General features: G+C 41.8%; 1 protein-coding gene across 1 annotated transcript; it reads right to left on the bottom strand.

Annotated features, from left to right (window-relative positions):
* Positions 1–539: 539 nt before the first annotated feature.
* LOC145454456 (uncharacterized) lies at positions 540–25,173 on the bottom strand. The gene is made up of 21 exons (XM_080332454.1): positions 24,597–25,173; positions 18,928–19,062; positions 18,669–18,791; positions 18,434–18,596; positions 18,259–18,332; positions 18,086–18,196; positions 17,983–18,009; positions 17,168–17,203; positions 14,483–14,577; positions 14,313–14,421; positions 13,933–14,091; positions 13,670–13,783; positions 11,973–12,093; positions 11,726–11,912; positions 10,621–10,786; positions 10,391–10,550; positions 10,109–10,320; positions 4,748–4,923; positions 4,545–4,692; positions 1,016–1,137; positions 540–747 (listed from the first exon to the last, which is right to left on the bottom strand). Exons 1-21 carry the CDS (start codon positions 24,664–24,666, stop codon positions 571–573), a joined length of 2,685 nt encoding a protein of 894 aa, XP_080188580.1. The 5' UTR covers positions 24,667–25,173; the 3' UTR covers positions 540–570.
* Between the last annotated feature and the right edge of the window lie 1,328 nt (positions 25,174–26,501).

The raw sequence follows: 26,501 nt of genomic DNA on the forward strand, positions 1-26,501 counted from the left end.
TATATATTACTTGCAGTACTGTGGCGAAATACCACGGATTTACACAAGTATTCTTATCTCAACTAAAGAAGTGCGTAAGAGTTGCCAGTTCACCTCAGTGAGTTGCAAACGCAGCAACAAGCACGGCCTTGTAGAGTAACTCCAAAACTCTTACGTATAGGCATATATATATTGATATGCACTTCGCTAAACGTACGACCTGCTCCCTAAATTCCAGGAAGACAATAACCCACTGCCGTACGGTGATGCTTGAATAAGGAGAGGCATTTCACCTTGACTACGAGGATCCAAAACTTCCATCTGTGCTTTGTGATGTCATACGTGTAAATTTTCGAGCTTGGCATAGTATAGCTATGTATGACGTCACAATCACTCACATCAGCTTCATAGTATTTAGAGAGGATAGATAGATACATAATATATATAACTTCTGTAAGTAGTACACCATCGTAACTAGCGCCATGACATCACGTCGAATCGGAATATCTGCAGCTCGATAACCATGACTTTGCTTATCCTAAATGCCAAATGCACTAATGCACATTGCACGCACATGCTTTATATTCATGTTCAGAGCTTCGAGGTGATAATCATTCGCAATCCATTTTCACAGAATATCTCATCACCATCAATCAAGTAGTATATGCCAACGGGGAGAATACAAGCCTTGCCACCTGATAAGGAGGAGCAAGAAAAGGGCAGTGCGAAATCGGCGTCACAATCTTTCCACTCCTGTTCCGAGGAGACCTGCAAAATCAACAGGTATAGTTCAGTTTTCAACTAAAGCAGTTTATGCGAATAGCGGTCATTTTGGAATTTAGTGAAAGTTGTTGTCAATTTTCATGCAAAGGTCTGCCGTATATTGCTAAATACAAATTCCGTCACCAAAACTGACAGTTTCCTGCGAATTCAGCTAACATATGTCATCCACAAGTGGCGCTAGAGGCCATTCGCAATGAAGAAACATGAGGAAAGAATTAGGATATCTCTGTCTCTGCGAGACGGCCTGACCCACCTGGAAAATATTGTTGGCTCTGTTTCCGTAGAAGAAGATCCATTGAGAGCCTCCAGCGATGTTAATTCGCCACGCTGGCATTCTCTTGCCAGTTCCCCAGTTAAACTTGTATATGTCCACAGCTGTGAAAGGAATGCTGTTTTAATTATTTTAATCGCAAGTCGTTGTGGGCAGCAACTGATGCTATTATTTATGTATAAGGAAGATCTTCATAAATTTTTTTCAATGGTGTTTCTCACGTTAATGTGATTTATTTTATCGCATTGATAGGTGAATAGTCATAAGCTACTCATTGAAATCAGTTGCTATACTTTGCGTTCCAACTATGGAAAAACTCTTGATATCCCAACTGTCGTTTTCATTTGTCAGAGATACGCATAAAACATTACTTACACCAAATGCTTTAGGGCCCGCCACAAATCCGGACCGCAAACAAAAATTTCAGTCATAAACTCAACACAGTAATAATGATAAAGCCATATTTATCAAGTGCCGAATAAAACTTGCCTATATTTTCACTCAAGTGTATTCGTTTCTTATCAATTACGTCACATGAACATCTCTTATTACTACGTCATACAGGGAGGGGTTCATGTAAGCTTGTACAGTATGAATTGTCTTTCATTTATGTGTGTACTCGCTGGTGTACACGGTCGTCAAGCTGACAACGCGTTGATAGACAATTGGTCTGCTTCCGAAAATAAAAACGGCGGCGAATGTGGTCCTTGTATAGATGTCAAGTTCTAATTATGTCAAAATTAAATATTCGTGAGTTCATGGCTAAAAAAACAATGAAAGACATGTTTTTTTAAATGCAACCCTAGACTCATTCTACTAAGAGAAACACAATTTATAATTACGTTGGCTTGTGACCAGGGCTGTGGAGTCGGAGTCGGTGGAGTCGGAGTCGGGGTAATTTTCGCTTGATGGAGTCGGAGTCGGAGTCGGAGTCGTGAAAACTATAATAGCTGGAGTCGGAGTCGGTGGAAAAATACTGACTGGAGTCGGAGTCGGGGTTTGTGAGAATGACCCTGACTTAGACTCCGACTCCGACTCCAACTTCTCTATCATGAAAACATTTGCTTTCAAAGAATTTTCAATAGAATTTTTATGTACCACCAATCGCTGTTATTAATAACCATACAGATCAGGTGCGGCCAGCCCGTGGCACGCAGGCCAAATTTGGCACACGAGAAGGTTAGGTGTGGCCTGCAAGGTAATTCTCGAAATTATTTATGACATCAGGTACAATTGCAAGGCCAACCACGAAATTTGATGATGACTAAAACAACAGTTCTGACGCATTGACGTATCCAGGGGCCAGCCACATTTATCCCAGATCTTCGTATGTGACCATAAAGTAGAATATCTTATAGCAGATTTATTTGACTTGAAATTTTTCTCGGTACTTCGCATGATTCATTGCATTCAGTATTTGAGTCCTCTTCTGAAAATTATAAATACACATTATTCACGAAATTGAGTCCAACTATATTCGCAATTAGGAGATAACGTGTCGTCCAACATGCGGCTTAGCTTGTGCACTCGCAGCGAGATCATCGACAAAACAACTGCACAAAATGATAGAGGCATGTTCACTTATACTGTCGATTTTGCTATGTCTAAACGTCAAATAATCCTGTCCTTGCCAAATGAGCCCAGTGGCATACAATGCGCCCCCCCTCAATGTATGTTAGCGACATATTTATTGATATAGCCTAATTCAGTCGTTATTTTGCAAAAAAAAAATTCGCGCATCGCGCGACCAGGGCCTGATTGCGCACTGCACAGTTGCATGACATATTGTTATCAATTTTAGAGCGTATTAATATAAGTCTTGTTTTTATTGTTACCTAATTCGGTTCGCTCTTATCGATGACTAAAAAAAGGTTATCAACATTCCAGTTGCCCGCGCAATCTCAGGTGTCCCTTTCGCCTAAAAAGTTGCCCACCCCTGATGTAGATAAAATTAGACATTACTTGCAAATTACAACTCAGTTGCATAGGGGAAGAAAATCGCAAGATGCGTTTTCGCGATGCAGTCAAAATTGATGTAATTTTTGGAATACCATGATACTGTGACAGAGAAAATGCATCGGCTGGTTTTGTAAAATTGTAAAAATGATGTAAATATGACCAAACGATGCTTCCTACTCGACAGAATTAAAAATATTTGTAGTGTAGCTTAGCTGCTTGGGTCGAAGAAATGATTAAGAAAGACTGCAAGTCCCAATCCTAGAATACTTGATTAAGTACACGTAGACTAGACATGGACTAGACTAGGCTATGGTCTTTGACTACTTAACTAAATTCCATTTATGAGTGACCAATGTCTATTAGTAGTAAAAGTGTTTGTGTTTGTAATCAGGATAGTGTGCAATGACAAAATTAGTAAGTTCAATTTCTTTATTAGTTGCTGACTCATACACAAGAGCTACACTTGGATTTTTAATCTACATTTTTATGATACAGGATTGGATATCTGCCATATTTGAATGATTCATACATTTCAGGACATTAGAGAGTCCATGTTATAAAAACTTGAAAAAGTAAGGATATTTAGCAAATCTTTCTTCCATGTTAATTGCATAGTGGATAATTCGAGCTGTGCCACAATGAAACAATTTAGCATGCCACCGTTAATCATATGTTTGCATATGTTTAATGGTTGTATAATAGTCATTCAACCGACAATGTGGCGTATAATTTTGGAAGTAAATTGGTAATAATGCTGGAGTCGGAGTCGGGAGTCGGAGTCGGAGTCGGTACATTTAATGACCCAGGAGTCGGAGTCGCAGTCGGTACGTTTAAAGACTCGGGAGTCGGAGTCGGAGTCGGTACATTGAAAATGTGTGGAGTCGGAGTCGGAGCCGGAGTCGATGGTAAAATTTACCGACTCCACAGCCCTGCTTGTGACTGGTATGAGTGTATACATAGGACTCATCGAGTATATTAATTTGATCTATTCGATTTCATACTATCCCAGCCTAGAAGCTTCTAGTTCTAGTTGAAACAGCTTTGGTGTCTTGTCTTGGATAGAATATACCAAGTATAGCTTATGGTCAATCAGTAGCATCCAATTAGGTCAAAGTAAAAATTACAGAAAATTAGTTAGTCGGTATGCGCCCAGCCAAGCGACCGAGTTAACAATCAAATAAAAAAGAAACGAAACACAAACGAAGGTACATTGGAAATAATAATGATGACGCAAATAATTATACTCACAGCACAACCACACTTTCTACTTGACCCAACTTTGTGATACCTAATAAGTATCCCGATGTTTTTCACTTCTCCAGAACAAGACCAAAATATCGAAATTCGCAAATTCGGAATCTGTATGTTTCGGCTTACTAAGTTTGAAGCCCACTAGCATGCCAAAGTATCCTAAGTAACCAAACCTATGCATTTGAGCATAATTAGTTTGAGGTTCATGCGTACGGCTCCGCTGACCAGTGACCACCACCAAAAGAGTGAGGAAGACTGCTGGTTAGGTAAAACAATGTCATATACCGATCACAATGCTTACGTTGATTAGCGATATAATGTACCAAACCAGGCGTCGGAAGGTTATCCAAACCTGGATTGGTCGCAGCAGGACAACCACTGGTGCAATCAGCTTCATTGGTGTAACAAGCGGCAATTTCTAAGTCAAAATCCAATCCTCCGAATCCACCCTGGAAATTTAGTCGTCATCATCGCAGCTTTGAGTAGAAAAAATCCCATTCTTACATTATCCATCGCAATAAGATTTGGAATGGAATTGTTGAATGGTCTGTCAGTGGGCAGGATGATACTTCTCGCGACTCTGTCGAACTCAAGCACGGTATTGCAATCGGCGTCGCCGAAAACGATGTAGTAATTGCAATAAACTGGATTTTCTCCCCCGATCTCTTTCATGTAATGAGCTGTCAGTAATAAATACTTCCATGTATTATTTTTGTAAGATCTTTCTACTGCGAACTGCCAGACGCTGGACGTAGGCTATTACGCAGGCTTCATTTCAAGTCTTTGTGCTCATCATAACTACAGTCAACTCCTCTTAATTCGGACACCGAATAACCCAGACAACCGCTTTATTCGCCCAAAATGCTTGGGATCGGTAGAGATGTCTAAATTACACGAAGAAACTTCGGTTAATTCGGACCATTCTCCGCATAATTCGGATACGGTCTCGCAATTTCTATCGCTTGGTTATGACGAAACAATTAGGTATACTCCGTTCGTTTTGACATAGGATGGGTGATTAATCTGATTATGGTGATGTCATCTGTTGACTGCAGCTGTTGAAGCAAATGCGCATGATTATACAATATACAGGTATTCGACCGCAACGTAAACGTAAGGGTCCATGGAAGCACTGTATTTTGTGGATTTAGCCTTCGATTAGCGTTGAAAGCTTTTCCATAGTGCAGTGGTTCCCAACCTTTTTTCACCCACGTACCATTTCGAGGTTTTATGTAGTGCTCGCGTATCAACTAGATAAGTTCCATAATTTATGACGTCATAATCACGTATTTGACCTATGTGAGGTGTAGTAACAAATTCTATTGAACCAGGCATTAGCATTAGCAGTCAGGGTTGATGGGATGCGTGGAATTGTTTTTCACCACCAGTCACAAGAAGAAGAACAACATAACGAAATAACAGCAAACAATCAAACTCATTTTATTTAATACGATGGCTACATTTGTTTGTTCTCCACTAACTGGCCGACGCTGGGCAAGTGGGCATATACGTTTGCTCACAGCGTAGTGTCCTACATGCAGGGCCGTAACAGGACTTCGTCAGGCCCCCCCAAAACGTTGGTCCTGGGCCCCCCATAGGGTGATAAACCTAACTTCGGGGGGGCTTCGCCCCCCAGACCCCCCTCAGGCTCTACGTTCTTTACCGCTGCTTATCATCTATATTGGGTGTCTGTTTAGTGAGTAAGTTTTGATCGCCTAAACGCGCGAAGCGCGAAAAATTTCTATAATTCATGACTGAATCGGGCAATATGATCAGGAATTGCATATATATTACTATCAACTTTTATCCTTTCTCTGCTCACGTAATCAGATTTACCGGTAGAGCAGAGTGAGGTGTGTTTGAAAGGGTAGGACCCCTCAATAATAAATAAACATCTCCGGATGTATTGTATACCCGTTGGCAGGAAAGAAACAACACTTCGTCAGGCCCCAAAAAACTGGATTCTTGGGCTCCCATAGGGTGACAAACCGACCCTCCAGGCCGCCACCACGTTGTTCACTTTGCCACGAAAGTATAGATGTATTGCGTAGTAAGCCAGCGCGAGGCGCGAAAATTTTCGATAATTCAAGATAAAATCGGTCAATAAGATCGGGAATTGCATATATATTGCTATCAATTTCTTGTCCTCCACACTCAGTTGCTCACGTAATCAGATTTACCGGTAGAGCTGAGTCAGGTGTTGTCTTGGAAAATGTAGAGCCCGTAAATAATAATTAAACATCTTTGGGCAGGTGGACCCGTTGGTATGACTTCGTTACATGATGTTATTTCGTGACCTCCTGTCTGCTATATCAAAAATATACAATCGCCGAAACGTACTAAACTAAAAGATCTCGCGATTTCAAATTGGTATTTCTTCACTGGCATATAATTTTTCCCTGCGGGGTGCAGTGGCGGCTCGTCCTATAGGGCAACTGGGGCATTGCCCCACCTAAAATTCTGTTCAATAACAATTTAACCATTTATAGACGCACAGCAATCAATATATACCGAGATCACAGCGAAACCCGCGTTCTTCTTGTGCTTTCGCTTGCAAACGCCCATACATAGCGAAGTCTCTGCGAAAATCGAATTCTCTTCTGTGTTTTCGCTTTGTGAATGCCTAGCCAGGGCTTGCCCCGGTAGCGCTCATAACAAGCTTTCACTATCTATTCTCTCAAAGCCGCGCACAATAAAGAAACGGTGATTTACTCTCTCCTATTCGTAAAATGGCCGAGCAACCGGGGCAAATATGCCTACTCGCCCCTAAGGTGTGATGTAACAATCGTATCTATATCTGAACTCGGTTACCGTAATATGCGTTGAGTCGACCTTTGCTGGTATAGGTCGATTTTGACGGTGTTTCGCCACATGATAATTCTTGAAACTTGGTATGATATGTCGTGAAGGTAGTATTTAACACTGCTCCAAGTTTCAGGCTTGCTACTTAAAGATAATGGTAGTAATTCCGTTTCCGAAGTTCAGTGTGTGCTGATCTATCATGTACATAGTACAGCAAACAGATTTTACTCAAAAGCCGGTATTGGTCTCCATTGATTTTGACGATGTTCTATACCGAGATCGGTCATGACATTTGGCACGGTAAGTGTTAGTATCGACCGCTGTAACAAGTTTTAAGTTTGTCACTGAGCTATGTGGGTGGTAATTTCGTTTCCAAAGTCGAGTAAGAGCTGACTCTTCATTTATCGCCAACAAATTTACGCAAAAGCCGTTATTGGTCTCTATTGATTTTAACGATGTTCCATACCTAGATCTGTCATGAGCTTTCACACGGTATGTCTTGATTTTAGTATCGAACGCGGTGCCAAGTCTTAAAGTTGACACTCAATGATTGAGGCAGTTATTTCGTTTTCGAGGTCGAGTATGGTAGAGATGCGCGCTGATCTGATACTTAGCCTATCTACGTCATTGCGGATCTCACGCAAAAGCCGGTGTCGGTCTGTGCTAATCTATAGTCTGCGTTCCATAACGATATCGGTGATGATATTTCCAATGGTATATCTCGATGATCGCATGAAACAGCTAACCAAGATTCTCGGTTTGCATTCAAATATTCACATAATTTTATGTTCGCCAATGTCCATTTCACTGTGAAATTGTGGCCTTCAAACCATTTGCTTACAATCCCCTGTCAATTGCGATAGCTATTTCAATTTCGATGTCGGCTAACAGCTGATCATTCGATCAGCCTATTCCTCGATCTATTTTACTCAAAGTTCGGTGTTCGTCTGTTTGCATTGATTTTGACAGTGTACCATACCGGAATGGGTTATGAGATTGCGTATGCTACTTCTCGATGATTTCTTGTAACAGTATACTAAGTTACGGCTTTTATTCATGTATTTATATATTAATATATTTTCCAACGGCGATTTCGCAGCAGACTTATAGACAGTAAGCCGTATGTGTTGTGTCACAGTCTCCAGTTTCAAGGCCAAAATGTCCTACGTTGTTCCGAGACCGAAGTTCCGAGGCTGCTGTCCTTGGTTCTTCAAAGACCATTCAAATTGATGTTCTGGATTCAATATGACAGGCCCAATCTATGAGATAACAATTGCGTATGTGTCCGAACTCGTTGACCTTTCCAGTTAGGCTTACGCAATCTCTCGAGTTCTAGTCATTGGAATTAGTCAGGTCAAGTCAAGTGCGAACATGAATCGTATTGAATCTTTATTCCGTACGTAGTTTACGCAGTTGCCTTTAGAGCGAAAATGAGAGGCCTAGAAGTTGTCCAGTATATTGATCCAATCGTACGCCGGGTGCCTCCGCTTTGGTTGCCTATTATCACCTGGTCGTAACCAGAGATGGCCACAGTCCGATTCAGGAGCCGGAGCAGGATTTCAATGTTTTTTTACCTGGCCGGACTGGATCAGGATTTCGAATTTGGGGTGACGGTCGGATTTTAGGGTCTATCGATTTGCGTAATCTATAACTCTACCATGAAATCAAAACGCATGCTACTAAGGATGACCTGATACTTAATTCGTGGCATAGGGACGATTCTTAGTTCACGTACATTTTGTAAAATAATCCTTTGATTAAAAATAAATGAATCAAACATTTGTTACCACACTTCAAGTCACGGCTCACCGGCAAACCTCTCGCGGCACCTACGTTAAAATCACTGTTGTCGGGAAATTCATGTGACCATCATAAAGTTACTTTTTTACGTTGGAAAACGCAATTGTGACGTCATGTTGATAAAAGTCGCTCGCAGCCCTTGCCCCACCACCCGATATTGTCACGAGCCGCCACTGGCGGGGTGGTATTTGTCTTGTAAGGTTCAGATTGTCCAGACAGGAACATTTAGGTGTCAGTCATTTAGGCGCCTATGGACTATTCAACCCACATGTATTTTGCATATATAACGAAGTTTTCGGTCAACATAAGGGCAGTCCTTTTCGGCCAAGGTTTTCTCGCTGCCGATCGTTCTGGCACACTTCTTGCAGTCGCATGTTACATGGCCTAAAACTTTATACGTCTTGATGCGTCGTGGCGAGGTAATGGCCGACGCTGATATGCCCATTTCTATAAATATTCAAGATACTTGGCAACTTGAAATCGCGCATAGCGCGAAAAATTTTTGATAAAGTTGCTTAAATTTTCAAAAAATACTCTATAATTTATGCTAATTCACAAAATAATTTTGGGCCCCCTTCGAGCTCGGGCCCCCCCAATTGGGGTGTTTGGGGTGCGGCAGTTACGGCCCTGCCTACATGGTGTGGACACAAGCAAATGTCGCGGCTCAGTTAAATTGGTCCACGTCACACTCTCCATTTGGTCACAGGCAATCTGACGGTAGTTTTTGAACGGCTTGCCGAGCATTAAATTTGATAAAACGGGTATCAATAGAAAGCTACCGCGGTACTGCTTTGGTAAATATAGATTTTATTCTGCTCGTGGTACTGGAACCCCCCAAAATCGGCCTCGAATGTTGCATTCCAACGGAGGTTGGTATTGTGACGCAACCATGCCGTCTTGGAGCAGTTGAGCAGCAGCACAAACAGCAAGCGTATTGACCATTGTAGCGCAAGCGATTGAGCATTCGCACTCTCATTCTCGTGCGGACTTGCTCCTGAGCCTCAGACGGCATGGTTGCGTCACAATACCAACCTCCGTTACAATGGAACATTCAACTCAGCCTTGAGCATTGAGAGGTGATCAATGATTTCACGGGAAAATGCTCGCGTATACCACCTGGAAGACCTTCGCGTACCACTAGTGGTACGCGTACCACAGGTTGGGAACCACTGCCATAGTGTGTCGCAGATACTGGTCAAGTCTTCAATAACTTCAAAATTTGTAATCCAGCCAACTTTTTGTTTACATTGATTCAAAACTCACATATGAAAAGCCTTTCTGCTCCAGCAGGCCGGTGCGCCAGTGACCTTCGGCTATCGTCAGGATTTTCGCCCTCTGGGAATCCATCGTTACCCAGGAAATCATACATTACCCCAGTAAGTTCCTTGTAGTAGTAGGAATCTCGCATTGTGTTAACGGCTTGCACCATCGGAAAGTTGTTCAGTGACGCGTTCGAGAAAGGCTCGTGTCGTTTTCTATTATGAAGTCAATTGGTGGCAATCAATGGCGTCATCACAACATAGAGTTATAGCATTTATAGGCTACCCAAAATCTGCCGATTCCTCGAGAACTTCAAGTGCCGTTTGCGTAGTCCAAGTCGTCGTCGCCGTATTTTCAATCTTACTCTGAGCAACTGCCCAAAGGCGGTCGATTTGTATATGGTGAAGCATAAAGAGCGGGTCGAATCCAGCGTAGGTTATTGCAGCTGTGCGGCAAGCGATTGTCAGTCTATCGGCATATTTATACTTTGCGTCTTCCGTGTATGCCTATATTACCCAATGAAATGGCGCATTTGCTTTGAAATCCGCCCGATCCACAAGCCGCAACGTGAGGTCCTCCATGAACGCTTTCTAGACTTTCTGCAAACTCGTGAAGCGAATGGGTCGCGATAAATTTCCTTGTTGTTTCTCGCCACGAGTCGCGGGCGTAGTTCAAAGCGAACTGCAAATTGCGGGTATATATTAGGGTTGCCATACGTCCGGAATTTCCCAGTTAAAACTGCGTCCGGGAGGAATTCCTAAAATATGCCTAAATGTCCGGAATTTTAAAGGCTTGAAGTAAGCTCATAATTTTTTCGTAAATCATCATGAACAATATTATTTTAGGGCACATTTATGCTACATGACATTTTTAGTATCACATATATTGGTTTTAATGTGGGGACTACCACCCTCGCAAAAAATGCGATCGAAAATAAATAAAAATAGCATTCATTTCAAAAACTGTAATCGCAATTACAAAATAACAGTTTATTAATAGATTCGGTTTAGGCCGTGTGGATGCTTTATTCAAAGATAGTGGTTCTAAACCTGTGGGTACTTTGCCTTTATTCTTGGGTTCGCGAAGATGTTGAACGTAATCAGCTTCCAAAATATGCCATGAGTCTGGGCAAATGTACCGACCTTTAATTAGTAATCAGCTTGGTGTGACATCATATTGATCGACAATGTTCTCATACCTCGTTTTGAAATCCACTAGTGGGCACTAAAGAGCGTCCGGAATTCTTGTCACAAAAATATGGCAACCCTAGTATATATAAAGCATTACGGTTTTGGCCCGGATCTAGTTACAGCTTTGTGGAAAATATTCAAATATTCCATAGTCTCATAGTCTGTAATGCATAGTGGTATAGGCCTATGATCGACACATTCATAGCGCGAAACAACAACAGTGTTGCTTTAGAATTGATACGACTCCGGACCTTAAATCTTTATATTATGTGTCTTTGGACGAGGACTTCAACCCACACTCCCACTCGCTATCATAGCGCGATATCCCCATATGAAGAAAGTGATATTTGGGAAACCAAATCGACCAATACCTGCAATTTTGTATCTTGTACAGATACCTCTATTGTAACAATATGCCATAATAAATTACCGTAAATACTTCTTGGTCCCGTTGAATCGTTCTCATTGACCCGTTGAGATCAACACGCACTGTCATATTTGCGAACGGGTTTTCCTCACCCGCGTCCGTGAAACGATTCCAGGCCATTGAAGGCGGGTTATTGTCGCTAGCTAGCCAGTTCCAATAAGGCAATCCTATGGTCTTGTTTTTCATGTATCTGAACAGAAGTTCCTATCTTTTATGAAAGTAATTTCAGGATATTCTCCTGTGATATTACCTGGAAATTCCTTCTTCATAATTCAGCACAAGTGTTCTATGCCAAGCCAAGAATTTCATCTTGCCTCCATGTAGGCAGCACGATTGTCGATTACATTGAAAAGGCCATCCGTGAATCGCAGCTTTATTTAAAGGGAAGGCAAATGTTGGAATAACTTTGTATCTCGAAATACAGGCCTATATGGTGAGTCCATATTCATATTACTTGTATTTGGTATCAATTTATTATTGCTAATAGCAGTATTTATTTGTGTCATTGAAAAGCGGGAGTTAGCGAAAATCATTTGTGACTATAGGGTGGAGGTTCTTAGCCTGTTTGTGGGAAATCTGTGCTTGACGGTGTCCGGTCAATATCGAGAAAACCATTACCGAGAATGCCATTGCCGAGAATGAACACCACCGAGAACGGACATTACCGAAAATGGACATTACCGAGAATGTAATATATGCAATGCAGACATGTTATGCATATGAACAGGTCGTGTGTGTGTGCATCATTGCGTTGCCAAATCTGGTATCGATGCTCGGGTATAAATTTCTCGATAACATCAGTCCCAGTAAGCTATATTCTTGACATTGATCATTCTCGGTAATGTCCATTCTCGGTGGTGTCCATTCTCGGTAATGACCATTCTCGGTAATGTCCATTCTCGGTAATGTCTATTCTCGGTAATGGCATTCTCGGCAATGTCCATTCTCGGTAATGGTTTTCTCGGTAATAGTATAGACCTGTTCTTTTTATTATTGCTATTAGTGAAAAAGAGAGTGACGCTTTTCGCCTGTAGGGCCAGGTGAGCCACGGACTCGAGGGTGCGGGCGGTATACCAAATTTGTGATAATTACTTTTACAAAAGTAGTTTCGAGCATTTACCACTCGACATAGTGCAACTATTTTGGGGCTGTATGTGGGCAAGCACGGTTCCATACTATTACCGAGAAAACCATTACCCAAAACAGTTGGACTATGTCGAGTGGTAAATGCTCGAAACTACTTTTGTAAAAGCAATTAGCCCAAATTTGGTGTACCACCCGCACCCGCGAGTCCGTGGCTCACCTGGCCCTACAGGCGAAAAGCGTCACTCTCTTTTTCACTAATAGCAATAATAAAAAGAACAGGTCTATACTATTACCGAGAAAACCATTACCCAAAACAGTTGGACTATGTCGAGTGGTAAATGCTCGAAACTACTTTTGTAAAAGCAATTAGCCCAAATTTGGTGTACCGCCCGCACCCGCGAGTCCGTGGCTCACCTGGCCCTACAGGCGAAAAGCGTCACTCTCTTTTTCGCTAATAACAATAATAAAAAGAACCTCATGTTTGTGGTCGTGGCCCACTTTCCATCTTAATCAATCAATCATTGCATTTTGTTGTACAATATGACTTGACACGACATTCCCATTGTGTTGTGTACGAATAGTACTGTCGTTTGTGCATTCGTTCTGGTACTTCGATATCATGTGGCGTAGTTCAGTGGTTCCCAGCCCTTTTCTAGTTATGGAACACCTTGCAGAAAATTCTCATGTGGCCCACCGGTCAAGAACCATTGCCATGGAAAGAGGCTCTACTAAATGTGTATCGCAATCCAACCATTTATTGCAATCAATCTCCAACGGTTAGATTAAGGCTTGTATATCGTCGTCAAGATCTACTGCAGCAAGGAAATCATTACCAACTATCATACCCATTCAAAAACTCACCAGCACTGAAAAAGCCACGCGATGTCATATCTTCCTTATATTGGCGCATTGCCTGAATTAAGTCATTTTTTTCTTCTTCATTCAATGTTTCCGCATTTTTTCTGATTCTGAAAGCTACGGCTTTACTGTTACTTTATGTTAAGTTAACGTTATATTTTTATTATGATTCTCATGACCTTAATTATCGAGACATAACATATACCACAAGGATAACACTGCTGCGTTCGTCGTTGGTGATAATTTAGAGTACATTATGGACTTACGACACAAAGTTCCGTTATAGCAAGAGCGGGATTGACTCCCTACTCCCGGGCATCCACTCATGCCAGGCAATCCATGTTTGCAAATTCTGGAACGGGTTTGAATGCCGCCCCAACACGTAGCCTTACATGAAGTCCAACACGTCCATTGGTCCCAATACGCTGTCAAAATGTATATAACAACAGATAAGCATCCCTCCGCCGATGTCCATGAGGTGACCCGATATTGTCGTCGATTTGTCAGCCAATTATATCGGCATGCCTATCCAGTCGACGGGTGAACTAGGCATTGAACAAGAGCCTCAATTAGAAATCAAAGTGATCCCACAATCCACACAATCCAACCACTGTCAAGAGTTTTTTTAATCCAAGTTTCAACTTACCTTCTTCTTCAGCATAATTCTTCAGTATGCTAATGCCCATATTCCCGCAGAGCCACGTTATGGTGACGTCATTACGCCAATCCAAATCAAGATCAAACGATTCCACTGTCTGATAAATGATAAGATCAACATGATTTTACCGCAGTTAAGCGTTAGATTAAGTAGCTAACCGTATTTCCGGTACTAACATCTCTGGGACAGGACCGCCAATGGGTCAATATGATCGGCATAACCAGGGAAGCAGTCGTCGATGTTATGTTGAGTCCTGAAAACGCGGGGAATTTCGTTGTTCGCAAAAATCCGCGATTCTCAACTTGATATGTACCTATTGTCTGGTAACTCAGTATAACTATATCTAGGGTTGCATTTAAAATAAGCGGTGTTTTAAAACACTATGTTTTTGAAAACATGTTTTAAACTGTGTTTTAAAGTAATCCCTATTAAAAAAGATTGCGTTTCATTTTCAGACGCTGTATAGTTATGCCATAATTGTGTAAATACTTCCGAAAAACATGCAGTATGAGCCTACGTACGATTTGCACCCCATATATTGTCGACGTATACCATATGGAATTGCTGGAACTCTCAAAACCGTCGTTGATCCAATAGTTATAGCAAGTCGATATATATAATTAGTACGAAATGAACGTTCTGATGATGATGATGACCAGCGACCGTGAAAATGCTGCATGTAACATGGTAGTCCTGGTTAAAGATATTCTTGATCTGTTTAAGACACTGGTTGGAAGCCCTTTTCGTCGAAGGAGTTTTATTTGCCCTGTATTTCCAATTGTCAATGTCAATCCACTGCCACGCCACAATTAAAGACTATGGCGTCAGGTGTAGAAAGAAAAGAAAAACAATAAAAAGACGGGTTCGAATCAGCGTCGGAGGTTATTCTGGGCTCTTCTTCCCCGCGTCGCTGTTCTTACGGCGACAAATAAAGCCCAGAAAAAGACCCGATGAAAGAGCGCATATACAAAGAATGAAAAGAGCAAGAAAGGGCTGCAGAATAGAGACGAACATCGAAAAAAGGAACTGTGACATCGGGCGCTACTATAGGCCGAGGTGGATGCCACTTTAAGAGACCGCAACTGTAACTGGTCGTTCGGCATCCTCCTATCTGTTCATTACATCCCATTGTGTCTTGTCGCATTGTAGCATTGTGTGTGTGTTGTTCAGATGAAAATATAAGCTGGCGATTATTGATCTAAATACCAGCGGTGACATTTTCTGATAATCACTCACTGCGCTACTTAACACAAACTCTTCTCCTGATTTAAATATAAATCTTCGCTATTATCGATCTTCGCGCTTTGTGTCAAATGAAATTATTGGAGGAACAAGGCAGTGGAACAGCAAGGGCTGTGGTTGGGAGTGGTCCAAGGATTATGAACAATGCAACATATGGTTGTCCGGTGATGTCACAAGTAGGGTTAGTTCGGATATCAATAATTTGTACTATCCGGATAACGGATATATCCGTATATTTGGAATTTATCCAACCGGTTAACCGGATAATAACTGCTAAGAGCGATAATCGATTTTACGAGGTTTGCATGAAGAAATAGATTGTAAAACCATTACAGTGTTATTGTAGATCTATACGTACACGCGCAGTACGAGCGAATATGAGGAAAATCACGCAAATTTAATGTTCGCTGCTTATGCAACGCCATCCTTATAAAGCACAATGCATCAATTGTGGAATCCTGTAGACGGGGCAGGAGTTTTGTAACAAAGTGCCCACATGCAGTAAATGCTCTTTCTGTTTCCACAGAAGTGGGTTGAATAGTAAGCAGCGCTTCATAGAGAGTCTGAAGGTTGGCAGGTCGTTTCCATGAAGCTTCAAAGACCTAAAATTTGTTTTGGACCATTCTTCTGTTTAGATTTGGAGTACTGAAAGGACGAGTAGCTGATACTGAAATTGCTACCGACATGATAGCTCGCTCTAATTCCTCCTTGAGAGATTCACGTAGCCAGCCGAGAAACAAGGGGATTTGAAATGTAAGAAGGGGTCGATTTGTTTTCGAATTAAGTATCATCTGAAATCAATTACGCGGGCACGCATGCACAATTGCACATTGCACAATGCACATGTTCGCGAACGTCCGATGTCATTCAGTTTCGCGATGTCACTTTTTAATCACAATCGCTGATCAGCACACACTTAACGGCATGTTGTCTCTAAGAGATAGGAGCCAACGCATGCCAGGCCCGAGACGCGATAGTTAGGCCAGCGATGATATATGTTTCGTACCAGACCTATTGCAGATGCGATGTGTAGGCCAGCGATAATATCGTGCGCACCAAGCCAATGCAAATGCGATTGTGCAGGCCCGCGGTGGTATAGTGTGCAAGTGCAATGTGCACAAGGCCTATTGCAGATCCGATTCTTTAAGCCAGCGGAACTAGACTTGTTCGAGACACGATGAAACCGGCCAGCGATGATTGCCGAGCGCTGGGCAATCATTTCTCAGCGGGAGATCGAGTCGCGTTACGTTGTGCACAAACTAATCTCGCTGATTGGTAACACGGTTCTCGCTAATTGGCCGCGCGCAACACTGATACAATAGGACTTACTGAAATTTACTAAAAACTGTAAAACACATTAGCAATGATACTCTTTTATCCGGTTAACTGGCCTAATTATATCCGGATATCAGATAGAAAAAAGCCTGCGGTTAATCGGTTACTGGTTAACCGATATATGGATAGTTCAATCCTAGTCACAAGTAAATAATAACGTGTATCCATAATCGGTTGAGTAAAGTCACTAAATTGTGATATCATTTTTGTTTGTTTTTGTGCAGTTGTTTAACTGCCAAATTATGAATAATCGGGCAAATACTTACCAGCTGATGAAAGGCTTGACAGATTCGGTTCAATGCCTGTGCAGAAATATGTTACTTTGAAGAATTCATGTGCATATGTGAAATATTCAAGAGCGCTAATTCTTAAGGCAGCGGTTCTTAACCATGTAGCTCATGGACACCTTGGCAGTACGAAGCATCAAAGTAGGGGGTACGAGATGCAGTGTGAAATTATACGCTATCTTAGGACCAAAATTATTTCGCAAATCAACAAAATGTAGAATATTTACTGGGTGGATTTCTTCAACTCGAATATCTTTTTTTCGCGCATAGCGTGACTTCAGTTCCAATTTGGGTACCTTCTCTACCAACAAAATATTAGCGGGAAAATAATAAAAAATGAAACATATGTTACAGACGAAATTTAGAGGGAGTGGTTGATGGAGGCGTTGGGGTGCTTCAGTCAAGTGATGTGAAACCTGCTTGTGCGGAGCTATTAGACACCGTAATTTCGGTGCCGACCGTAAATTCCGCCCAGAACACACCGAGACCTATGGCTTGTCGGTGCACCAGCGACCAAGTAAACTTCATTAACAAAGAGATCAGCAACGGCAAAATTTGAACCCTAAAAACAGCAGGTTGGGCGAAACGTTCGATATTGATATCTCCAGTCGCTGAAATCTCCCCATGCCCTTGAAATCCACAAAAGTCGTGTTGAACCCCTACGGGGCCATCACTTGCGTTTGGGGCGGCCTGACAAAGAGATGTTTTGATCCTGGACATAGGGCATCGATCCCAAACCGTGGTTTCAGCATAATGAATATATTTCTCGTGCGAGACTGAACGGATTTACTTACATAAATCTGGAACAGCCTCTTGAGGTCCTGTGTAAAATTAAGAATATATGAACATCCAAGCCCTAACTATGTCGATGCACTTGGATTAGCATTTTAAGAATACCGTAGCATCGTTTCTTGCACGGGCCCAAAATGAATAGCTCAAGGCACTCGCAATAATAGCTTCCCTCCGTGTTAATACACAGATGCCCAATTCCAGTACATTCGTGAATATCTGACGATAAACGGTGGATTTTAAGATATATATCCGGAAACAATCGATGAATACGCATTCACCTTCTTTACATTCGTCCATGTCAGAGCAGTAGCCACAACGATTTAGGCGAAAGCCATCTTCGCAACCACATTGCCTGAGAGTGAACAATTATCGAGAATAAATTATGAGAACATTATTCAAAATATCTTATACATTGAGAGCATTCCACCACAGCATCGCTACCGAACTCTTTACCTGTTCTCAACAACTTCGCTTGAAATAAAACTCATTTGTTCTGCGTTCGTCACTAGGTCCCATTCAGCAAACGACGCATCGAATGGTGTGTAGACCCACCACCAAATCAAATGATAACAATAGTCCGGCAAGAGACATTGACCAGTCACCAACGTAGGATCCACTGATAGAGGAAGATTACATTGCGTATATGGTTAGACCACGATAATTACATGCATGAAACAATATATCTTACGACAATTTTGACCGGTGTAGTCCTTGATATAACCGCATTTGCAATGACAAATATAACTGCCAATCTTATTTTCGCAAATAGAGTTTTTGTCACAAGGTGTCTCTTCTGCACATTCGTCAATGTCTGTAAATAAGCGATACCTTATCTGCCTATCATTGTTTGGTTGCAAAGCAACGGAATGCGTAGGACAATTTCTGTGTGGAATAATTTACTGCGGTTGCCTGTTCACCGAAAGTATACCGCGTGACAGAGTACCCACCTATGCATCTGTGCACCTCAGAATTACCATCCGGTTTGTATCCTGCCCTGCAATTGCAAAAGTGGGTCGTCTCAGATGTAGCCCAACAGAGACCTCTAGCGACATCGCATCCTCCATAGTTAATCAAACACGGGTCTAAAAACACAAAAAGTGGGTCTCTCAAAGGTCAATCGCAGGACTAATTTAGATTACAATTGATGCAGATTTTGGGAAATATAATATTTTTCCGACGTAGGCAAGCATAAAACTCAATGTTTGGTTTATTAAATATCCGCAGGTAAGTAACCGCATTGAGTTCCTATGATAGACATTCCACAAAGGTGCATAATCGAAACACACTGTATAAGACAATGGTTTCCAACCTTTTTGTCTTCATTCCCCACTTCAGATTTATTTCGAGCCTTCATTCCCCACCAGGACCGTAACAGCACTTCGTCAGCGCCCACAAAAAAAACGTTGGTCTTGGGCTCCCATAGGGTGATAAACCCCCTTAGCCCCGCGGAGCCTCTACGCTTTTCCCCGCTGCTTATCTCCTACATTGGGTCTACTATTTAGTGCAGGGCTGGCCAACCTTTTCAGCCAAAGGGCCACATTCGATTGACGAACTTTTGCGCGGGCCACTATCCGCGCGAAGCGCAAAATTTTTTGAAGGTCATAGGTCAATAATATTGCCACTTGATTATATTGCGGGCCTGCGGTATATCGCTGGGCTAAGTTTGCGAGGACTAGGCTATTCGGCGCATGGATATATCGATATCGAAAGCTGCGACCAACATGCGTAAATCATTTCGTGCCTAGGTTTCATAGTCGACGGTCTTACTGCCAGTGCAAACGCAAGGTCACGTATGTTGAACGACACTTTGTCTCGTAATCGCTTATATATTTAAACTCAATCTGATACATTCGGTGTTCTTCAATTTTCACAAAAGGGCAACAATATTAAGAACAAGAAATCGAGTGACAACATATTGCGCTAAGCTTGTAGAAAATTTTTACCTTTGATAAATCTATCGCAAATTATTCTGCTTTATTGTAGTGTACGAAGATATACCAATATATGAATTGTTGATGGATCTGTCAATGAGTCGAAACTGATATTTTAGTCATCACATCTCAAGTGAAGAGGCCAGACTAATCAAATTTTTGGTTGGCCTTGCAAGTTCACAATCTGTGCAATCCATTTTTGATGATATTAGAAATTTCGGAAATTACCTTGCGGGCCACTCAAAACCTTCTCGCGGGCCACATTTGGCCCGCGGGCCACGGGTTGGCCGGCCCTGATTTAGTGCGTCGTCTTATATCGACTAAACGCGCGAAACGCGAAACATTAATATAATTTGTGTTTGAATCGTTCAATATGATCGGAAATTGCATATATTTTGCTATCAATTTTTTATCCCTTCGTAATCAGATTACCGGTAGAGCTGAGTGAGGTGAGTCGGAAAAGGTAGAACCCCTAAATATGAATTAAACATCTTCGGCGGACCCGTTGGTATATTGACTTCGTTACAATATGCTATTTCGTGACCTCCTATATCTGTTATGTCAAAAAATGTGGAAATCGCCAAAATAAAAGACACACACGATTTCAAATTGGTCTTGCTTTAATTGCAAATCATTTTTCCTTGCGAGATGGCATTTGTCCTGTAGGGTTTAGATCGCCAGGACAAGAACATTCGGTGCCAGCCATTTAGCCGCCTATGGACAATCAAACATATATGAATAAGTATATTGTAAATACATCGAAGTTTTCGGTCACCACAAGGGCATTCCAGTTCGGCCAAGGTCTTCTCGCTGTTGTTTGTTCTGGCACACTTCTCGCAGCTGCACTTCATATGCCACGGTGCGTCGTGGCGCAGTAATGGCCGACATTTGATCACAAATAGCGCCTTGTCTACTGTCTACTGTACTTCGCGCGAATCCGTGATCAATTCACTGATCTCACTTACACGATAAATATCGTCAAGTGTCCGAATCATGACGGAGAGGGGATGAGCAAGAGAGGGTTAGTTATTAGCAGTGTTGGGATGACTCGAGTCATGACTTGACTCGAGTCAGACTCGAGTCACCTTTTTCATGTGACTTGACTTGACTCGAGTCACTTTGCTAAAATGACTTGACTTGACTTGACTCGGCGTATCAGAAATGTGGATTGACTCGTGACTCGGAGCAAAATTCACGAGTCAATTTCAAGTCATCAAGTAATCGGTGTCGATAAATATCACTGTGTCTTCCATGTGTTCGGATTGTTCGCGAAACGCCTCCATTGTTCTCTCACAAATAAATTGACAGCAAACGAAGTGATCGAAGCTTACAGCTTTCGTTGTCGTAAACTAGTATAGTAAAGAAATTTAATAGCAAAATGACTATTTCTGTTCTCTGTTCCGAACCTCTTGTTTTATTTAAATAGAATTAGAACATAGTTTATATAGTCCTCAACCATTGGCGTAGGGTCGAATTGTATCATATCAATTTCTAAAGGGGTAATGCATCTTATCTATTCGGTTCTCTATTCCCTATTTTGGCTGGAAACTGTAAACTGAGGCTATGCAATTACTTACGAAGTTTAATAGTGCTACGAATATGTGAGCGATACAGCGTCTTCTTGCGTGTACAGTTAAGTCTATATCCGTTCATCGGTTCAGAAACAATGACCACTCATTATGTATTTCAGACATCTAGCAAAATTCAATGATGTAATCAGATGCGTCATATTCCGAAAAGGCAACTTGACTTGAATTGTGACTTGACTCGTGACTTGACTTGACTTGACTCGACTTGACTCGAGTCACCTCCAATAATCGAGTGACTTGACTTGACTCGAGTCACCTTCGAAAATCGATTGACTTGACTTGACTCGAGTCAAAATGTCCAATGACTCGAATTGACTCGTGACTCGAAGGTAGTGACTTGATCCCAACACTGGTTATTAGTATGCTTAGCTATCTGTGGGACGTTCTCATCGGGTTGCGAGGCAGAATAGGCTATATCAGTGGTTCTCAACCTTTTTGAGCTCGCGGACCGGTAAAATTTCAAAAAATAGTCGGTGGACCGGTGGACCTTCAAAAATTGAATAATCTCGAAATGCGGGGAAGCGAGTGGCGCAGTTGGTTGAACACTGCAGTCACGACACCAATGGGTGCTGGTTCGAGTCTCGGCTCTGCCATGTTTCTATGTGTCGGAGGTTTATCTGGGCTCCTCATCGCCGATCCCGCTGTAAATACAGCGCCTTGAAAAGCCCAGAAGAAGAGAGAGCCGAACTCTGGAAAGATGGCAGCTAATGACCAGAAAGACGAAACAAGACCGCAAAAGACATTGTGTTAATGCAATTAATGTGCTGGGCGCAAATAACCATATAGGCGATAAGCGCCAATGTTGTGAATAAAACAAACAAACTCGAAATGCAATTGCGATAAAAGCATGCAACCATTTTTGCAAGAATGCTACTAGAGAGTGACATTTTGAGAATTTTATTTGTGTTCATGACGACATTCATGAAATTATGTGGTAGTGTTGCGAAGGCCGAAGGCCTTGAATTAACCGACTACAGCAGGAGCTCCCAACCTTTTTATGGTTCGCGACCTCAAGACACCTAATTCCAATTTGAAAATGTTCCGCGACCCCACCTCTCAATTTGGCGTGCCGACTACAAATAAATGGTGAGCACCCCGCCCAAGCGTACTCCTGGTCTATATGGAAAGCTGACGACCACGTGCGCAGTAATAGCAATTATGCAATTTTCGAAGTGTCAATCTTGTTCTCCGTCCCAGACTATATACCAATATATCGTTGTTTTGGAACGATTTCTATTTATATCGAATCAAAGAAGTCGAGTACTGCTATGTGAAATTCTGCGCCGCGCGAAATGCAGACAACAATCTATATGTCGTTCGGCCGAGCTCAGTGTGTTTGTTTGTTCCGTTAACTCAGTGGTTCTCAAACTTTTAGGAAAACTTCACGAAACGCTCGCTTTGCAATCTTTTGCATGACTCAAGACTCCTTACCAAATTAACGCAAAACACCCAAAAACGGTGGTCTTGGTCGTCAAAGGGCGATCAACTTAATTTCTGGGGAAAGAATTCTTCAGACCCCTCTCATCGCTTCCGGTGATTTCAACACTACCCTTTCGCGAAGTTTTTTATGGAGTAAATTTTGTCGATATTACAGTAATTAATTTGTTGAACCATGTTGTTATTTCGTGAACCCAGGTAATGATTGTGACTGATCGAATAATATAGAAGTCGCTAACACGGAACAGACTAAAATAAAGAAAAATCATTTTGCAATTCGCATTTCAACTCTGGGAGAATATTATTATCCTCCGCGGATCGCATTTGTTCCGCGCGCGGCTTAGATTAGGACTATTCCGTGACGACTATTTCGGTGCCTGAACATATCAATATCGAAGGTTCCGGCCAACATGCCGCCAGTGATCTTTTTTCCAGCGCAGTTCTCGTGAAGTCGCTTGTTGGCCAAACCGCGTTTAGCGTCGAAATGCCGATAGCGCAGCCGCTCTTTACGCGCTCCTAGATTGAAGCATTTAACGGCCTTAAGCGATGCTCGCGTAATTGCAAATGCAGGAATACTCTTTAGATTTAAATTTTGTAAGTTTATGCGTATTTTGTTCCTCGGTGGGAATACTCACAATAAAAGAAAAAGAAATTCATAGTGAAACTAAAGCGCGCGAGGTGAAACTCAAATTTAAAATTGGATAATTTAGCACTAAAATATTCTACTTTTTGTTAATTAATGATATTATTTCGGCCATCATCGAGCTTTATTTAACAATAAGTTGCCTGAATTTTTTTATATTCCAAAATTTTGTTTTTTCTGGATGGTTTGAATTTTTCGGAACATGTTTCGCAGACCCCCAACGAACCTTGGAACCCAGTTTGAGAACCACTATGTTAACACATAGCACTATCGGCCACTTGCAGTTTTCCGGGAAGGAAAATTACCATCCCGTTGATTTCTAGGCTCACGACATTTTAATTTTATTAGAGGTGGCCTGACACCAACCTTACGTTATAGTGGGTGGCGCTTTATTATGACCCTTCGACTAATCTGATACCTTGTTTGCCGAACTCGCATTTTTCAGAGGTCGTTTATTTCTATTTTGTAAAATGAACGAAAACATTCAGATATGAACTGCCGATAGCACCCGGTTCAATGGCATTCTTGTAATGGTCTTTGGTATTCAATTTATGTCCCCGCGACTCCGAAGAATAGGTAAACGGCCCGGTTGGGGTCATTGCCCCTAGGTTGGGAACCCCTGGAATACCCCAACTTGAATATTTTTCTTCGGTTCGATAATATCGAGAGGAGAAGCGTTTCGAAGTCGGGACGAACACCTTTGCTCATTTCCCACTACCACCAGACCTATACGAAATGTGTAGTACGAATAAAATGGGGATGTTTTCATTCAGTTTTAAATGTGATGTGTTGCTTTTTTTTATCAATTATGAAGCCTTCAACTCATTTTATTTTGCAATTGAAGTATAAAATTACAGAATGTCTGGCGGACCGGCAGAATAGTCGTCGCGGACCGACGGTTGAGAACCACTGGGCTATATCAAACCTATAGGAAGGTGTCAATTAGGCCGCGTTTACTCGGTTACTGCTCCCTGTAAGCCTACACAATGCGATTTTAATAAGCTGAACTGACTCACCTGCCTTCGCGTACTTTGTAGCCATCGATATTATAACCAACCATAGCATTTTCCTTGATAACTTAACCATATTGCATTTGCTCGATGGGCGAACTAAATCAGGCGCAATAATCAGGAGACGACGTAGTTTGGATAAGAATGTGGCTATGTCGTTATAGGATATTCCCTAATTCCTCAAGCCTGAGGCTTACGCTTCTTGATACATTTACCTTTAGTGCAGGAGATCATCCCTGAATAATAAGTACCGTAACTGCCCAACAAAGAGATTTATCTTCGTCAATTTTGTACTTCAAATCAATTATGTTTGTGCTGTGTCCATTCGCAGTCGTCACACATGCCGCTACGCGCTTCCACTTAAAAGTCAAAGAACTGGCATCGTTGATGTGGTGATAACTCGTAAATTAGTAGCGATAGCCTTATTATTGTTGTTGTTGTTGTTATGGTTAGCATTGGTGTTTCGACATTACTGGTCATGGCCAATGGTCATTTTAGGCCAGGGTCTTAAACGTGGCGAGAATGAAAATTTGGTAGGTGCGGTTGAAAATCGACCCAACTTATTTCAACAGTGTCGCGACATCGCGAATTCATTGTGACGTGCTCGTATTTGATAGACCCTTTTGCCTTCGCAGACACCGCTTGAGCGAATCGGCTGGCGATGAGGAGCCTTTATTCATAGATACTTAACCTTTACTGACCTGGGGAACACTTACACTAATCTGCAAGCCTTCGTGGAACTCTAACTTTTCGCTGAGTTGTAAAAACAAAAATTTACCCCAATACACATCTAATACATCACTGTAGATTACTAGCGCACAGAATAAACTGTGCACGTGCATTGCGCATCTACATAGTGTTGAAAGAACAACCCCGTTAAGATATCAATTTCAAACAATGCGAAAACAGTATAGTTATTATTTATTGCAAATTAGTGTGACTTCTGCCGTTTCCTTTCAGATACCCGTTGAGAAATGCGAGTCTTCACCTTGGAAAATGCTCAGCGTGATACCAATTATTTAATTTCAAATGAGCTTATAAATATCGGAGACAGAATTGACATTACATAAGGATGGGGTATCGATTTTGAACCCCAACCTCAACTCAGCTTGCGGGCCACATTCAACATCTGAATCCCTCCGCGGGCCGCATTGTAGGATAATCGGGATTATAAACCACGACACAAGCCATATAGTAACCGAAGACATGAAGACAATACACAAACAATTTAAACATTGATTTGATGAACGTGCATGCCTCAGAAATATTAACGTGATTTTATAATCTGGACGCGTCAATCAATTCGTCAAAGTTAGGGACGACTGTAGATTGTGCCGATTTTTATAAGAAAGGATGGAAATTTGAATATGGGAACAGCGATCGGCTCATAGATAAATGCTAATTCTGTGTTTGGTAGGGTTACCATATTTGGGAATCGAGAAAGGGGGTCACTTATTCGAAATTTCCGGAGAAAAATCTTGAGAAAATGGTAAATTTTTCTCACTTCGTGGTCGATTGACTAAGAAAAAAGGTCATATTTTTCCGGCTCAGAAGGACGTATGGTAACCCTAGTGTTTGGTCAACTTCAGAACGCCCAATGCTGACAGTTTTATATCCAGCATTTCACGTTTAAACGCGTTACAGTAAAAGATCTACCGTGGTAAACTTGCCCCCTCCAGCGAGGAAGACATGCACGGCCTAATTTACTGTTGTCTCAAACATTTGACTAATTCAGTTGATTTATTTTGCCCCTCATATGAATTGTGCCAGTAATTTGGATGGTCAGAATCAAATGGTGTTTCAAGTTGCAGCAACATCGCATTATGAATGATTTAAGACCGAAGTTACGAATGATTTGCACCTGACTGCGCGTAAGGGACGAATCTACAACACACTCATGAACCGTTTTTT

This window comes from Botryllus schlosseri, chromosome 13, assembly GCF_051294905.1.
Source record: "Botryllus schlosseri isolate E-star chromosome 13, Bs_hap1, whole genome shotgun sequence".
In the NCBI taxonomy this organism is placed as follows: domain Eukaryota; kingdom Metazoa; phylum Chordata; class Ascidiacea; order Stolidobranchia; family Styelidae; genus Botryllus; species Botryllus schlosseri.

Excerpts from the sequence above, each read along its gene's own strand:
- LOC145454456 (XM_080332454.1), bottom strand. The coding sequence starts at position 24,666 with ATGGTTAAGTTATCAAGGAAAATGCTATGGTTGGTTATAATATCGATG. Across the intron at positions 19,063-24,596 it reads TACAAAGTACGCGAAGGCAG|ACCCGTGTTTGATTAACTAT; the intron begins GTGAGTCAGTTC and ends TTGTGTTTTTAG. Across the intron at positions 14,092-14,312 it reads GAATTATGCTGAAGAAGAAG|CGTATTGGGACCAATGGACG; the intron begins GTAAGTTGAAAC and ends ACATTTTGACAG.